Consider the following 15,612-nt stretch of genomic DNA (forward strand, 5'->3'; position numbering starts at 1 on the left):
ATTTATACAGCGAAGGCAAATTTTCTTCAAGGTCAAATTGAGTAAGTTTGGCAATGCTAGTTATTTTAAAAAGAAAAAAGAAAAGGCAGTTATTGAACAGCAAATCATTTTAGTTCATATACATTTCTCAAAGATCTCCAACCATGCTTTTCTCCCTCTCTTCAAATCATCCTTCTCCAGCCTGCGCTCCCATACTTGAAAGGGCTTTTCAGTAGTGGCGGGCAAGAGGGCAGCAGACAAGCCGTTGTAATCCTGCCCGCTGCTGGACTTCTCCAGCGGGGCTAGGCAGCGTCTCAGAAACGTTAAGCTATTGTCTTCGCTGGGGCTGTTTTCTCCGCGTCCCGCAGGGTGCCCGTTCTGAGGGGTGACATTTCCTCCCTCATTTGATGAGAAGCTCACTATAAAGTCGTTGTTATAGGACCTGATGAGTCCTTCCTATCTGTGTCTGGTTGATCCTGGGGAGTTCAGAAAAGCCCACTATAAATGCTGATATTACTATTCCCAGTGATACTTTTCTTTCTCTTGTGTCTGAGATCCCTCAATCATTGCTTTCTTGTGGATAACAATAGAACTTTGCCCCTCTGCGTGGGGCCTGAGCCTGAGCTAAATTGCTTATTAATGACAACTAGCTGAATTTTCAGATGTGCCTCTGTGACTATGTTGGTACTTGAAAAATTGTTCGATGCTGTGGTCTGAAGCTATTTCTCGTGTATCTGTCCATGTCATACTTCTGGTCTGCCTTAAATTTTCTGTTTATTCCAATAAACGTATGTTTCAGTGTTTAAGAGCAGATGTGTTAAACGTTGGATCTTTGTTCCACGTGTGCTCAAACCCCTGAATAAGCAGGAATTTTGCCTTGAGAAGGCCACGTGGGTTGGTCCCTCATCATTAACATCTGCTCTCGCAATCTGTTGAGTTGTGCGGTCAGCCCCGGTGGGGCGGGCGATCCCTGGGGCTGCCCCGGGGAGGAGGCTATGTCGCTGTGAAGCCTGTATGCAAAGGTAGCTGTTTGGGGCCATGAGTTGTCAGCGTGGATGAATTTTGAGTCGGTAGCCTTTTTTTGGCTGACCTATGAGTTGTCATAGTGGATATCTGATACTTACACCCTACAGGCCTTGCCAAGAAAGATTACAGGGAGTTCTTCTCATTAATTTATTGTGATAGCAGAGGCTGTAATGAGAACCAGTAAAATCTATGAAAGGGACTATTTGGGGATGTTCTCTGAGGATGGCCAGGATGGGAGAATGTTACACGTTATTAAACCAAGTGGCTGAGACTCAAAGAAGAAATCTTTGTGTGCTTGCAATGAATATGAGTTTCTAATGATCATTACTACCTGTAGGAACAACGTTCCAAAAATGCAGGTCGAAGGTTTCAGTCACAGCTGTGATGAGATGGACCAAACATCACGGGTGCATGAGATGTAATTGCAACCTTGACCTTATCACTGACTTTCTGTGTTCTCTTGGATGGTTTGTGTAAACCTTCTCTGTTCTGATTTACCTAAATATAGAAAAATTTCATCATCATTTGTCAACATGTTACAGTGCTTTTTAAGTGCCATTAGTGACACATTTTTATTTATTTAATATTTTAGGGAACATTTTCCCATCACCACAGATATTAAACGTTCAAGAATTTCAGGGACTGGGATTCTCTCTGTGTATCCCTGAAGTATCTGGAAGTGTCCCAAAAGATCAAAATGAGTATCCTTACACTGTGGCAGTCCTTTGCTTCAAAACCTGTAGAGCTAATTAGATTCCCCTGAAAAAAAAATGTGTAATCACTTGGCCAATTAAGTAGATCATCTGGTGTTTCTGGAGCAGATACCTTTCGGATGCACTGTTTGTCACAACCCATTTGTGAGGACAGACTAAGCTGCCTATGAATGATTTTTCAGTACTAGATTCATGAGAGATGGCAAAGATCAGAATAAGGCTTCTCTTTCAGCAGCAGTGATACTCAGTGATGAAAAGGGAAATTGTTTTGGGGGAAATGGATCTCAGCTGTACTTAGCAAGTGCAGCTCTCAGCATCGGTACTGAGTTTCACCTCCTTTCGCAGAACCCTGCAGCTCTTTAAGGGCCTTTGGTGCCTTCTGCTCGGGATGCTTTCTGCTCTTGCTCTGTTCCTCAGCAGAGTCCCGCAAAGCTGTTGGTGTTTTAGAGGCCCTTCAGGTAATCTGATTTCAGGCTGAATAATTCAGAGTTCAGGGATGCTGTACAGCTGTTACTACTGCTCTGTTCCTTGATTTGTATGCTCAACAATTTCTGTCCTGTAAATTTTGGTAAAGGGGCAGAATGAGGTGGAGACTGTTTATTCATCCATTTTTTTTAATCCCACATATTTATTTGTGTTAGCTCTTTGATTTAAACAGCAAAAAACTGAGTGGTCGAAGATTAGGGTGGGTAGGGAGGAGTTTTCCCACAACTGCTGGTGGCTGACTGATCCCACTGTTTACATATCGAGCCCTTCTGATGGGGATGACGTGTTCAGCTTCTGCTGTTTTGAGGTTGTGCTTAGACTGGAGTTGTGAATCGCTCCTTTTCTTTGGAAAGGAAACATTTGCAATGCTAGGAGGCAGTCAGGCCCGCACTCTGATCCATCCTGGCTGTTAGCTGGGTTCGGCGCAGCTGTGGACGCGCTGGGCGCTAAGCTCGTGCCGAAGCGCTCCTCCGGGCGAGGTCGGGGGCATCGCTGGGTGATGGGTGCTAGTGCAGGCTCAGGAACAGGAGATGAGATGCAGTGGTGATGGCTGGGATACCCTCCATAAGGCAACCTAAGAATCAAAGGAAACCTCAGTTTGAGTCACCTTTGAAAGAGGTATCTTTTCTTTGAGAACACAGTTTGCCATGCAAGTAGAGTTTCTTGTAGGTATGCACTGCATGCAAACGAGTTGTATTTAGTAGTATTGCCAACAACAGTGTTTTATACAGAGTTATGTTACCTCGTGGAGAAGATCTTTAGGGTGGGAAATCTCTGTTGCTTCTTTTTGAAAAGCGTAACCTGAAGCTGAACTAGTTTTGTTCGTATAATTATACTTAAAACAGAGTTTTATTTATATGTTTTTAATCACAGGCAATCAGCTACTCTTAAATACCATTTTACAGCTAGTGTTTTGTATTGTTGGTGAATTTAACTAAGCCTCTGTGTTTTAAATAGGAAAAGTTTTTGAAGTATTTTCCTTTTTTTTCTTTTTTTTTTTTTTTTTTCTTTTTCCTTCCCAAATGTACCACTGTACCAGGAAAGAAGAAGATGCATAAGACTGTGCCTCTGATGTCTGGACCTATTTTGTAGACATACAGTCAAAACCAGGTGCTATTACTGAATGTGGTTGCTTTTAGGATCCCTGGCAACTGTTCTAAATATGTTCCTGGAGAGGTGCCCCATAGGTCAGAGGTGAAGCTTGGAAGCGCTATGGAGACCAACTCTGCTATTAAGGCACAAAAAAGAAGAGCATCAAATTGAGAAGGAGAGAATTCATTCAAGCACAATTCAGCATTTCCCACGGGGCTGTACTGAGGACACGTTGTTTGTGGGTGGTACTCACAGAGCTGAGCTTTCTCCTTACCGTCAAATCCCAAGGTTTTGCTCTGTCGCTAGCCAACGCGGGATGCCTCGGAGGGAGGTGCACGTTTCTGTCCTTCCCGAAAAGCACGCCCGAGGTCTGTGGAAGCGTGCAGGGAGGAGGGCCAGGAGACGGCAGAGGAGGCAGAAGGGGGGTGCTCTGGGATACCGTTAGGGAAAGGGCAGGGAGGGCACCCCACGCGCGTGGGACTGCGGAGAGGTTGGATGGAGGAGAACCTGAGCTACTGAGGCTGCGTGAGCAGGAGCAGACACCCAGGCCATCCTGCGCGCACGCAGAAGCTTGCTGCCGTCCTCATGACAGAGATGTTGAAACTAGAATTAACACTAACAGGGGAAAACAGGTCGCCTTCTTCACAGTGAGCTCCCCGCTAACAGAAGCTGTCAGCGGTGCGCAGGAAGCACTCAGGTTTTTTCAGTGTAACAGGAGTCACCACGTTTGTACAGTAGGTATATTCGGGAGCATTTTCTCTGTCCTTGCTGGATGCAGCCAGAAAGTCCGGCTGTAAGTGACCAGAATGGCCTGAGACTTTGGGAATTAAACTTTTCCCCAGTTTCAGGCAAAGTCTTCCCACATGGCTCTTGTTCTGGCCCTTCGATGTCTGCTCGGCCGCATCTCCCTGTACGTGCTGGGTGCTGCGGGACCCCAGCGGCGGCTCTGCCGTCCCTCGGCTTTGGCAGCACTGATGCCCCCCCCCCCCCCCCTTGCAGCAGGACTGAGCAGGGGACGCCTGTCGCTGCAGTCGCTTTTCTGTGCTCAGGGAAAGCAGTGAACCTGGCACGTGTTTCTGGGAATCTGACTCGCCGTGCAGATGTTAGGGAGGCCCCAGGACTGAGGAATAAAAAGCCTGTGAAATGATAGCCGAGAGGAGTGCTTGAACGGAAACAGGTTTCCTTGTTAGTGAAGCCTAACCACTGCACTGCCGTAAGGAGAAATGATAAACCGCCGTCCTGCACCAGGTACGCTGGGGTACTGTCAGGTTTGGTGCACTTGGCTCTTGGAGAACAGTGCAGTTGTTACCTGCGGGGTTCCGGGGTGCTTTCTGACCGGGCATGTGCTTTGGATTAACGAAGGGGATCAATTGCTCTGCTAGAGACCTTTTTGGTAATCTGCAAGGTGAATGTTTTTTGGCGGATAGCACAAGAAAGCAGATTTGCTGTTTATTCACAGAAGGTCTTGGCAGCTTTTCGTTTGCTAGGCGACTGCAATTGTTTGTGTTACTGGTCTCCAGTGAAAGGTGACACGGGGCAGGCGCTTGGCCACTAGACACGCTCCAGCACAGGAGCATTTTTAGTTGAATGACTTTCTTAGAAGAGTAGTAGAAATTGGATTAAGTAGAGACTTAAAGAAAATTGAGCTAGTATTAGGAACCTAAGTTTGTAGGCTCAGTGAAACTAAGTTCAGCATAAAATCAGAGGGGGGGCAAAGAGCATAAATTGCCTTGTCTGGGCTCTGGCTGAGCCAATGGGCGGAGGGCGTATCTTACAGAAAGCCCTCATCTGCTCCCCTCTGCCGGTGACGGTCCCTCTGCCGGTGACCCCTCGGAGCCGGAGCTGCGTGGCAGGGCCCACCAGGCACCAGGAGCGGGAGAGGCTCCTTCAAGCAGTGGGAAGGTGACAGAGCAGAGGCTAGCGTGTGGCTTTGCAGGCCGAGAAGGACACCAGTTGAGCTTGCTTTAAATTTTAGTTTGAATGGCTCCTAACCAGCTGCAAGGAAGGGAAGAATCTGATTTTGAAAATCACCTTTGAATGTTAAGCTTACTTAGGGGTGGGAGCAAGCTGGTGCACTGGGAAAACTTGCTGGGTGGTCGCTGGAGCCTCTTTGTGGAGCGATGGCGATGGAGGCTGCGGCTGCAGTTAGGTCTGTAACGAGGTATTGGCATGTGCAATGCGACTGAAGGAGGTCCTCTGATTTAGATTTAATAAAATAGTAGTTGAAAAAAGACTGAAGACACATTTTGAGTGGCTGCAAAACTAGCATAAATACCTTTTTGGTAACTGTGAGTGAAAACTGTCTCATTAAATCTATATTGTGTGCAAATTTAGTAGCTCTCATGTTGAAAGAGTATGTTACAATAATTATTGTGTAATTATATAACATTATTATGTAATTACATGTTGTATAATACACTTATAATGTTCCTATACTATAGAGACCAAGAGGGAAATGCCTGATGCAAGAATAAGCCCATTGCAATTTTACAGAGTTTGTGTATATTATACAGTAGATTGGAGAGGTTTTTTTGTTACTGTAAAATAATCTTATCAGTAGCATGGAAATCTTGTTCATTTTAGGCAATTAGTCCTGTGGATTAGACTTGATTTTTATTCAATTCATAAAAAAGATATGGAGAAGTCCTACCAGGAGATGAAGAATTACAGTTGTAAAATTATGATGTTCCTTATCTAGCACCAAGTACAAAACCAGAAGTACCCATCAAAGATAAAAGCAGAGAAAGAAAACACAGAGGATAATCTAATTTCCTCCAAATCCCTGAGAGGTTAAGAGTGAATATTAAACTTCTGGCGATTCCCCACAAGGCCAATTATTTTTATCACCTTAATATCTGAAAAATAGCTGATGGATTCCATGGCTTGTTTTCATCAAAAAGTACAGCCGTCTCTGAACTAAAAATAAATGGCTTTTATTTTTTCTGCAGAAACAAATTAGTGGGTCACATAACAAATCTTGCCTCTCTAGCAAAGACAAAATGGCAGACCTGAAGCTAAATCAGCTGCGATGCTATGATGATTTTTTCCAGATCTGGCCCTGAGGAACTACTCCTTCAGGGAATGAATCACTGTGGACTTAAAGACCGTTAATACACCTTCCTATATGAGAAGCGTTTGTACAGGACATCTGAAATTACTGTAATCAGTACTGATAACCCCAAGAATGCAAATATTGTAAGTCTCACCTCTTAAAGGAGAGGAGACACTCAAGTTGAAATCCAGGAAAGATCCCAACCACGTTCTTTTGTATTGCATTCCTGGGGCTGAGTCCTTACAATGCATGTATCTGGCATTTTCCAGAATCTCTTTATAGTGTAAGGGATGAATTTTAAGTGAAAACCTTTTTGTATGATCTCTTGATTCAGTCAGATGGGATTCTTGAGACAGACACCAAATATTACAATGCTGTCATAATACCGAGGGCTCTGGATGCTCTAGCTGTCAGTAGGTTGAATTCAGGATCTCTGGCTGTTTTTTGGAACTTAGTGTTCTGCCATAGTCGAAGTATGGTATTTCAAGTGGAAATTACTGTGAAAATACAAATGTGGTGTTTTAAATATTGTTCCCTTAAACCTAAAGAAATGAGAAAGAAAAGGCTCTGGTGGAACCCACAGGATAATCAACTGCATTCATTTGTATTCATTAGTATCTATTGCCTGAAGATTTTCATGTCTATGGCTATTTTAAAGGCAGTATGTTAATACAGGAACAAAACATTTTAGCAGAAAATTGTAATTAAAACATTAGTTGACCCAAGCCACTGGCTTCATTGACTTTCTCCCTTTTTTTAGCTCTAATTCTCACAATAAGCACTACGATAAATGACTAAAGTAATTCCTCTTGTCAGTAGAAGTCGCTGTGTCAGTTTAATGAGAAATCTTTAACATAAGGAGTTTAGAGGTTTTTAGTCTGTTCCCAGCAGATCCCATGCCTTTAAATCTAGTTTCGGGGAGCTGGGGTTTTGGAAGTATTTCGGATGTTATTGCATAGATTGAGTGCGTGACAATAGCAATTACTCAGCTACTTAGGAAGTAGAAACATTTATACTGATTAATTTGCTGAAAGTCTCTGTACAAAAATGCAAAAGAGTGAAGCCGTTCCTGCAAGGCGTAGGGCTGATGCTCAGGGGCTTGGCTGTGTGCCTGCACCCAGCAACAAAATTCCCTCGCCCTGGGACTTCTCCTACCTGAAATCCAGGCAGGCAGGAGGCGAGGGAGACAGAGAACAGGGGAAATGTTGCTGGTGGCCAGGGATTTAGGAGGGAAAGCAATTTTAAGAAATGTTTCACTATTAATTACAACCTTGAACGGTGTTTTAAAAATATATTTTTTTTTTTTAGCTGTCAGATAATTTATATACTAATGGAGTAGAAGATGATGCAGAGCAATAAGAATGATTTACAATTGTTGTGAAATGTTTTGAATTGATAATATGTGGGGAAGGATTTAAATGTAGCTGCTGCACTAAAATTACCGAAAGCTTTGCAGGCAGCTGGGTCTATATCGAGCAGCAAGCTGGGCAGCTGGTGGTGAAGAGAGTCCTCCCGAGAGCAGCCGTGGGAGCTGCACGGGAGCTATGCCGTTGCGCGTGCGGCAGAGGTGGGCTTCTCAGCCTACTGAGAGCAGCCTTTGGCGAAGGACGTTAAAATATACACATAAGAAACCTTCGCTTTGCCTAGGTGCGTGCCTCAGGGCTTCGACTCATGACTGCTGTTTGGTTTTGCTTTTAGTTTTGCTCAAGGCATCCAAAGTTGCAGTAAATAGGCAGAGTAAAGGCAGGACAAACTTTGGTTAAGCAAGACTTAACTGGGTACTGGAGCTTTCCACAAAACCTCTCTTCCCACATTTGCTTTGAAGATGTACATGACAGAACCAGATCCCACCTCCTCATGCCTGTAGCTAATTGCTGAAGGGAGATCTGGAAGGGCCTTTAGCCAGTACAGATACCACTCATGAAAGCTGGGTATCTGTAATGCTGCCATCAACCAAGTCACTGTATAGTTGTATTTTATAGCTCAGTAGGGAACTGAACTGTGGAAAGGGATAACATGTTGTGTTTTGTGGTTCAGAAAAACATGAATTATTTTACATAAACATATGTCTTCTCTATTATTTTTGTGCTTGTAGAAAGGCAACAGAAAACTTACTAGTTGTTTTTCTTCTTTTTTCTTCTTTCATGTATTTATTCCACAGGATCCTTCAAACCAAAAATGTGGAAGAAAGAAAACCGTGTCCTTCAGCAGCATGCCATCAGAGAAGAAAATAAGCAGTGCTAGTGACTGTATCAGCTTTATGCAGGCTGGGTGTGAACTGAAGAAAGTTCGTCCAAATTCCCGGATTTATAACCGTTTTTTTACTCTGGATCCTGACCTGCAGGCTCTTCGCTGGGAGCCTTCCAAGAAGGACCTTGACAAAGCTAAACTTGATATTTCTGCTATAAAAGAAATCAGACTAGGGAAGAACACAGAAACATTCAGGAACAATGGGCTTGCGGACCAGATTTCTGAGGACTGTGCACTCTCGGTAATTCATGGTGAGAACTACGAGTCCCTTGACCTGGTTGCCAATTCAGCTGATGTGGCCAATATTTGGGTATCGGGATTAAGGTACTTGGTTTCTCGTAGCAAACAACCTCTGGATTTGATAGAAGGCAGCCATAATACCCCACGATTCGCATGGCTAAAAACTGTATTTGAAGCAGCAGATGTTGATGGTAATGGCATAATGTTAGAAGATACGTCTGTGGAGCTAATAAAAAAGCTTAACCCCACCTTAAAGGAATCAAAGATTAGATTAAAATTTAAGGAAATTCAGAAGAGCAAAGAGAAACTGACAACACGAGTAACAAAAGAGGAATTTTGTGAAGCTTTCAGCGAACTTTGCACAAGACCTGAAGTTTATTTCTTACTCGTGCAGATATCTAAAAACAAGGAGTATCTAGATGCCAATGACCTCATGCTGTTTTTAGAGGCTGAGCAAGGAGTGACCCATATAACAGAGGAAATATGTCTAGATATTATACGCAGGTATGAACTTTCTCAAGAAGGGCGGTTGAAAGGATTTCTTGCAATTGATGGATTTACTCAGTATTTGTTGTCCCCAGAATGTGATATTTTTGACCCAGAACACAAAAAAGTTGTCCAAGACATGACACAGCCTTTGTCTCATTACTACATCAATGCATCCCACAATACATATCTAATAGAAGACCAGCTCAGAGGACCATCTGATATCAATGGCTACGTCAGAGCTTTGAAGATGAACTGCCGGAGTATTGAACTAGATGTCTGCGACGGCCCAGATAACGAGCCCATAATTTGTAACCGTAACAACATGACATCGCCACTTGCCTTTCGAAATGTTATTGAGGTAATAAATAAATTAGCCTTCTTTGCTTCAGAGTATCCCCTTATTCTCTGCGTGGGGAACCACTGCTCGGTACAACAGCAGAAAGTAATGGTTCAACACATGAAGAGGATCTTTGGAAACAAACTCTACACAGAAGCACCTTTAGCCTCAGAAGCCTACCTCCCGTCACCTGAGAAACTGAAAATGAAGATCATCGTGAAGGGGAAGAAGCTGCCCTGTGATCAGGATATATTAGAAGGAGAAGTCACAGATGAAGATGAAGAGTCTGAAATATCCCGGAGACTGTCAGAGGACTTTTCAAGGGAGCCGAAGCTGATCTGGCTCTGCAGAGAATTGTCTGACTTGGTGTCCTTGTGCAAATCTGTTCGGTACAAAGACTTTGAGACGTCTATGAAAAGTCAAAATTACTGGGAAATCTGTTCCTTCAGCGAGGCGGAAGCCAACCGGATTGCAAACGAATACCCTGAGGATTTTGTCAACTACAACAAAAAATTTTTGTCCAGGGTGTACCCGAGTGCTATGAGGATAGACTCCAGTAACCTAAATCCTCAAGATTTCTGGAACTGCGGTTGCCAGATAGTGGCAATGAACTATCAGACTCCTGGGCCCATGATGGACCTGCACACTGGCTGGTTTCTGCAGAACGGGGGATGCGGGTACGTCCTCAGGCCTTCTGTGATGCGTGATGAAGTCTCCTACTTCAGCGCCAATACAAAGGGCATCGTCCCGGGCGTCTCTCCGCAAGTCCTGCACGTCAAAATAATCAGCGGGCAGAACTTCCCAAAGCCCAAGGGTGCATGTGCAAAGGGGGATGTTATAGACCCCTACGTTTGCATAGAAATCCATGGGATTCCCGCGGATTGCACAGAGCAGAGAACTAAAACTGTTCAGCAAAACAGTGATAACCCCATTTTTGATGAAAGCTTTGAGTTCCAGATCAACCTACCGGAGCTAGCCATGATCCGCTTTGTTGTTTTGGATGACGACTACATTGGGGATGAGTTCATAGGCCAGTATACCATCCCGCTGGAGTGCTTACAGCCCGGATACAGGCATATACCGCTGCGGTCCTTTGTGGGAGATATCATGGAGCACGTTACGCTGTTTGTTCACATTGCAATAACCAATCGAAGTGGCGGAGGGAAGGCCCAAAAGCGCAGCCTCTCGGCGAGAATAGGAAAGAAAGCGAGGGAGTACACCATGCTGAGGAACACCGGCCTCAAGACCATTGACGACATCTTCAAGCTGGCGGTGCATCCGCTACGAGAGGCCACTGACATGAGAGAAAATATGCAGGTACGACACTTCTGTCGCACGCGTCGCTGTGTGCCGAGCGTGGCAGGGGAGATCCTGGCGCGAGCCGCTGGTAGGGCCAGCTCGCTGCAGCTGGTGGCTGTGCTTCAGACCCGCAGGCGGTTACACGCGCCTGCGGAAACCTTTAAGTGTACTGGCTGTCAGAAGGCTGATGCTGTACAGCTGTTAACTAACAAGCAAATGTGAGGTTAGGCAGAAATGCTTGAAAAATCAATGTGCCCTCCATCTCCGAACACACGCTTTGCTGCTTGTATTTATTTGAGAGAGCAGAGCTGAGGGTACATTTGTGTCCCCAGGCTTCTGGCCTTATAACCTTCATTTCCTCACCAGGCCTGAAAAATGTCAGCTAGCTTTTTTTCTGCTAACTCAGTGAAAATTATGCTGTTAATTTGCTTTGTCTGCGTGAGTATAAGAAGCAGTCAGTGCATATGTCGTTAAGGTCTCGTCTGCACCAGAGAAACGCACTCCGCTAAGAATAGCACGTTGCGCTGCGCCTGCGTGGCCACCGCTCACGGAGGGGCTGCAAATGGGTAACACGTGCCCCGGGCGCCGCTCGATTACGGTTCCCTCGCTGCTGAATAGCTGCGCTGGCCCGGCTGGCGGAGGGCTGGCCCGGCCACCGGTAGCGCGTCTTGCTCCAGAGGGTCTCCCGGCACCGCGGCGGCCCCGGGGAGAGCCGGGGCGCCCTGGGAGCCGTGCGGAGGGCACGCAGCCCTCATAACCCCGGGGGGGCTCGAGGTTACGCTGCACCACAGCCCAGCGTCGACCCGTCTGCCTCGCGCTCCCCTCTGCGGCTGCCGGCAGTGATTTTGCAGGTTCAGTAATGGTTGGTTCAATTCAGGGGGCTGCCTAGAAACAAAACTGAGCAGCATTAAACAGTGAACTTTCCTTAATAAATAGCTGAAATCAACCATAGCTGTCTCCTTGGTAAAGCTACAGAAACAATGCACATTTTTTCTTTGAAAATAGGAGAAAAATGCATAAAACTTGACTGACCCCACTCTTCTGGACAGAGTCTAAAGCAAATTAAATCTTGGCAGCTGGAAAAGTTTACAAAATGACATAAGTTTTAAATGACTCCCAAGGGAATATCCTTAGCATATTTTTAAGAATGGGAAACTCTTCCCAGCCTTTCCTTCCCTGCAGGCCTGGTAAATCACTAGTCTGAACCTCTGACTCCACCTTCTGTCTAGGTCAGGGTTAGGTACATGAACTATACAAAAGAAAATACTCATTTCATTGGACTCAAAAATAGCATTCATGCACCTCCCAAACTGAACTTCTGTACGAGATCTTGTTCTCGGGAATACTTTGTAGAAGACACAGTCATTAGGTTTAACTGCATGCTAATCTATTTGATTAATGGGAAAAGCCTCTATTAATTTGTTGGGCATTTTCTGATGGCTGCTTTTTCAGGAAGGTGTTGTGGGGCAGCACGTACAAGCTATGGGTTGTTAAAATATTCTCTTCCCTAGATTTTGTGCATCTTGGTCATAGTATGACTCAAGGGAAGCTAAATTTCAAGGGAAAGTCAGCCACAAGTCCGCTGATTTGGGTGATAAATAAGTAAATTCTGTCATGTTAGTTTGGTTTGACCTGTGTATCCAGTATTGATTTTCTTACATGTGACCTCTGAAGGGGAAAGAGCGTTTCTGTTGCTGTATGATGTGGTAATGCAGGGCTGGAAACAGAGTGTTTTTTCCTGCTTGCCTTTCCCATGGGAAATCTGAGGTCTGTCAAACTCGTTCTTGCTGGAGGATGATAATGGCTGGCGAACTAGGTGATTATTGCTTCAAAAGCAGTTGGAAGCTGAACACTAGGGAAGCAGCATTTCAGGCAGATTGTTTAATATGTCAGAGACCAGACCTTGTCCCTGGTGGGGCTGGGTTTGTGATGCAGAGCGGCTGCAGAGCCGGCGGCCAGGGCACCTGTGCCCAAGGGGAAGCGCGGGTGGCAGGAGGTGGGGGATGGAGAACGGGGCTGGAGAAGGGGCCTGGGCCCTGCTACGTGTGCCTGCGCGCGGGGGCCGCCGTTAGCCCTCCCGCAGCCCGGCGCCAAGGGCTGGCTGCTGCTCCCTCGGAAACCTCTGCAGACCCGAGCTGAGCATCGCCTCCCTGGAAAAGAAACACTGGGCCCTTTGCTCAGGGACCAGTCCTCCAGGAAGCCAAACTCAGGAAGAGTTTATTTTTCTTAAATTCAAAGAAAGGCAGAAATCACGTTGCTCAGACTTTCTTTGTCAGCCATAAGGAAGTGAAAGAGGACGCAGTCCCGTTTTCTTTCCTTTGCTTCTCACAGGTCACCCCTTAATTCTGCACCATTTCTTATCCCCAGCAGTGCTATATTATCAACGTCTTGAACACGCAATGCAAAACTTACTCTTAAAATCCCCCAAATGCTAACGAGACTCTTCCAAATTACACAGAGGCACAGACTGGCCGTTAAGCAGGTGGTAGAGAGGAGAGGCAGGGAGGCACGGGTGACCTCGTGGCAAACAGGGGCGTGCTGAAGTGTCTCTCGTCCTTCCCGCAGAACGCAATGGTGTCGGTGAAGGAGCTGTGCGGGCTCCCTCCCATCGCCAGCCTGAAGCAGTGCATCCTGACCCTGTCCTCGCGGCTCGTGAGCGCCGACAACTCGCCCTCGGTCACTCTCTGCATGAAGGACGCCTTTCCCTACCTGGAGCCTCTGGGCACCGTGCCCGACGTGCAGAAGAAGGTCCTGGCAGCGTATGACCTGGTAGGTGCCTCTCGCCGTGCCTTGCCCTGCTGTCCCGCGCCAGCCGCTCACCAGCCGTCATGCACCTGGGCGTTACGTAGATCACGATATGCATGTACAGTGCTATTGCAGTAGCTTACATTTGTAACAAATAAAATGGAGAATAGCTTTGAGGGCATCGAACTGCTTCCGGAAAACTTAAAGCGCCATGAAGGATGATCAAATCCTTGACTAGCTGTTCAATCTGCAAGTGCGTTCCTCCTTTCCATCTTGTTTTTTGCTGTTATAACGCACTTTCCAGGAGAAAATAGGTTGGGGGAAAGGGGAGGCACTGATAGGGTTTAAAGGTAAAAAATACTAAAAATACTCTGAAGTAACCTTTGGGTTCCTTCCAAGGTAGTTCAATACTGCTAGAAGGTAATTAAGTTTTGGTAATAAAATATCAGCTGTGACAATAGCAGGGTGAAGATTTGGAAATCCAGTTGTTTGCCTTTTTAGGTTTGACTTTTTTTTGGATAGAGTTGGTGCATGGTATGATGTTTGCCTGAAAGAGCAGATGCCACGTAAATAAGAAACCTTTTTGTGTTTGGAAGCCTACTTACGTAGAGGTACCAGAATGAATGTGTCGCTTATTATCTTCGTAATTCTGTACTGAGGAGTACACATGGGACATTGCAAGGCCTTCTTGTGCTTTGGAAATAGTATTTCAATTTCAGTAGGTGGAAGGCCTTTTTCAGATGCAGACAAGAACAGTAAGGTTTTAAGTAACATTTACGGTTGTATTTGCCTCTGATGGAGGAAGATGTAGCTCTAATGCCAAGAGACAGCAGGAGGGTTCAGAATCAGCAGTTACGGAGAGGAGGGAATTCTTCTGAACCTGGTTAGGGTTGATCTGAGCTGCGATTCTGGTTAATGGGAACATGTTACTTCAAAATACTGTTACCCACTTTGGCCTGAGGCTGCATCTTGCCCTGCTAAAACTCTTATTTGCTCCTGAAAAAAACAAAAACCAGATTTAATAAATGTTTTTGCTTTATTTTGTATAGTTGCCTTTTTAGGTAGTGTCAGTAGCCGAATATTGAAATCTGTTTTGTCTTTTCTGTATTAAAAAAATGAATAGTCTGTATCAATCTCAATATGTGAGAACATAATGTTTGTGTCTCTGGGAGGGATTCACTGTGTTAACATTGAGAAAGGATCCTTTTAGCTATGGTGTTTGTAGCGATCCAGGGGCTAGTCCTTTTTAATAAGGAAATGGTTATGTGTACGGGGCTTTCTCCCTGCTAGTGCGTGTGACGGGTTAAAGCAGGTAGGCAGTGTGCTGCTCAGCCGGCTCTGGGAGCGCAAGCTAGAAAGCTTCAGGGAGCCTGCAAGAGTATGTGGCGATAGAAAGAGAAACAAGAAGTTTAACAAAAACGGATGACTTTTTTTCTGCTTTTGTTGTCCAGGAAGGAAGGCTTGATAGCAATGCAGGTGTTGGTGGAATGCAACATTAAATGTTTTGGGTATGTTTTTTAAAGACATGGTATGCCACAGTTCAACCTGTTAAGTTGTTGATAAATATGATTTCAAGGAACTGGATCGACATACTCGCTGCTTGTCTTTAATTCCCCAGAAACGTCTGTTCACCTCAGAGTGCTTTTTGGGTGAATAGGTCTGAGAGCAATTTTAAAAATAAAAGAGCCTCTGTCTTGTATTAATGGGCTCTATTTGTTAATCCCTTTTACAGTAGAACTGAAAAAAGTTTGGTGCTATATCTCATAGTGGAGGATGGCCAAGTGAGGGTCTGCCTCGTTATCTGAGGTCCAAAGCACAGGGAGCTCGAGTGCTGGGCAAGCCGTTCCTCTCCACCTCGGGAAACATCACGTATTTCACAGTTTTTAAAAAGTCTGTTTTGAAAA

At 45.3% G+C, this 15,612-nt stretch overlaps 1 protein-coding gene across 3 annotated transcripts in view; it reads left to right on the forward strand.

The window, feature by feature from the left end:
• The window catches only part of PLCL1 (phospholipase C like 1 (inactive)), a 211,302-nt gene that overhangs the window by 158,667 nt on the left and 37,023 nt on the right, over window positions 1-15,612 (forward strand). For all 3 annotated transcript variants that reach the window (XM_064515164.1, XM_064515162.1, XM_064515163.1), the window contains 2 exons: window positions 8,510-10,981; window positions 13,529-13,732. In XM_064515164.1, coding sequence (XP_064371234.1) covers window positions 8,561-10,981; window positions 13,529-13,732 — 2,625 coding nt within the window. In that variant the 5' untranslated portion in view covers window positions 8,510-8,560. The remainder of the gene's footprint in view (window positions 1-8,509; window positions 10,982-13,528; window positions 13,733-15,612) is intronic.

The sequence above is a fragment of the Dromaius novaehollandiae genome, chromosome 7 (assembly GCF_036370855.1).
Source record: "Dromaius novaehollandiae isolate bDroNov1 chromosome 7, bDroNov1.hap1, whole genome shotgun sequence".
Taxonomy (NCBI): domain Eukaryota; kingdom Metazoa; phylum Chordata; class Aves; order Casuariiformes; family Dromaiidae; genus Dromaius; species Dromaius novaehollandiae.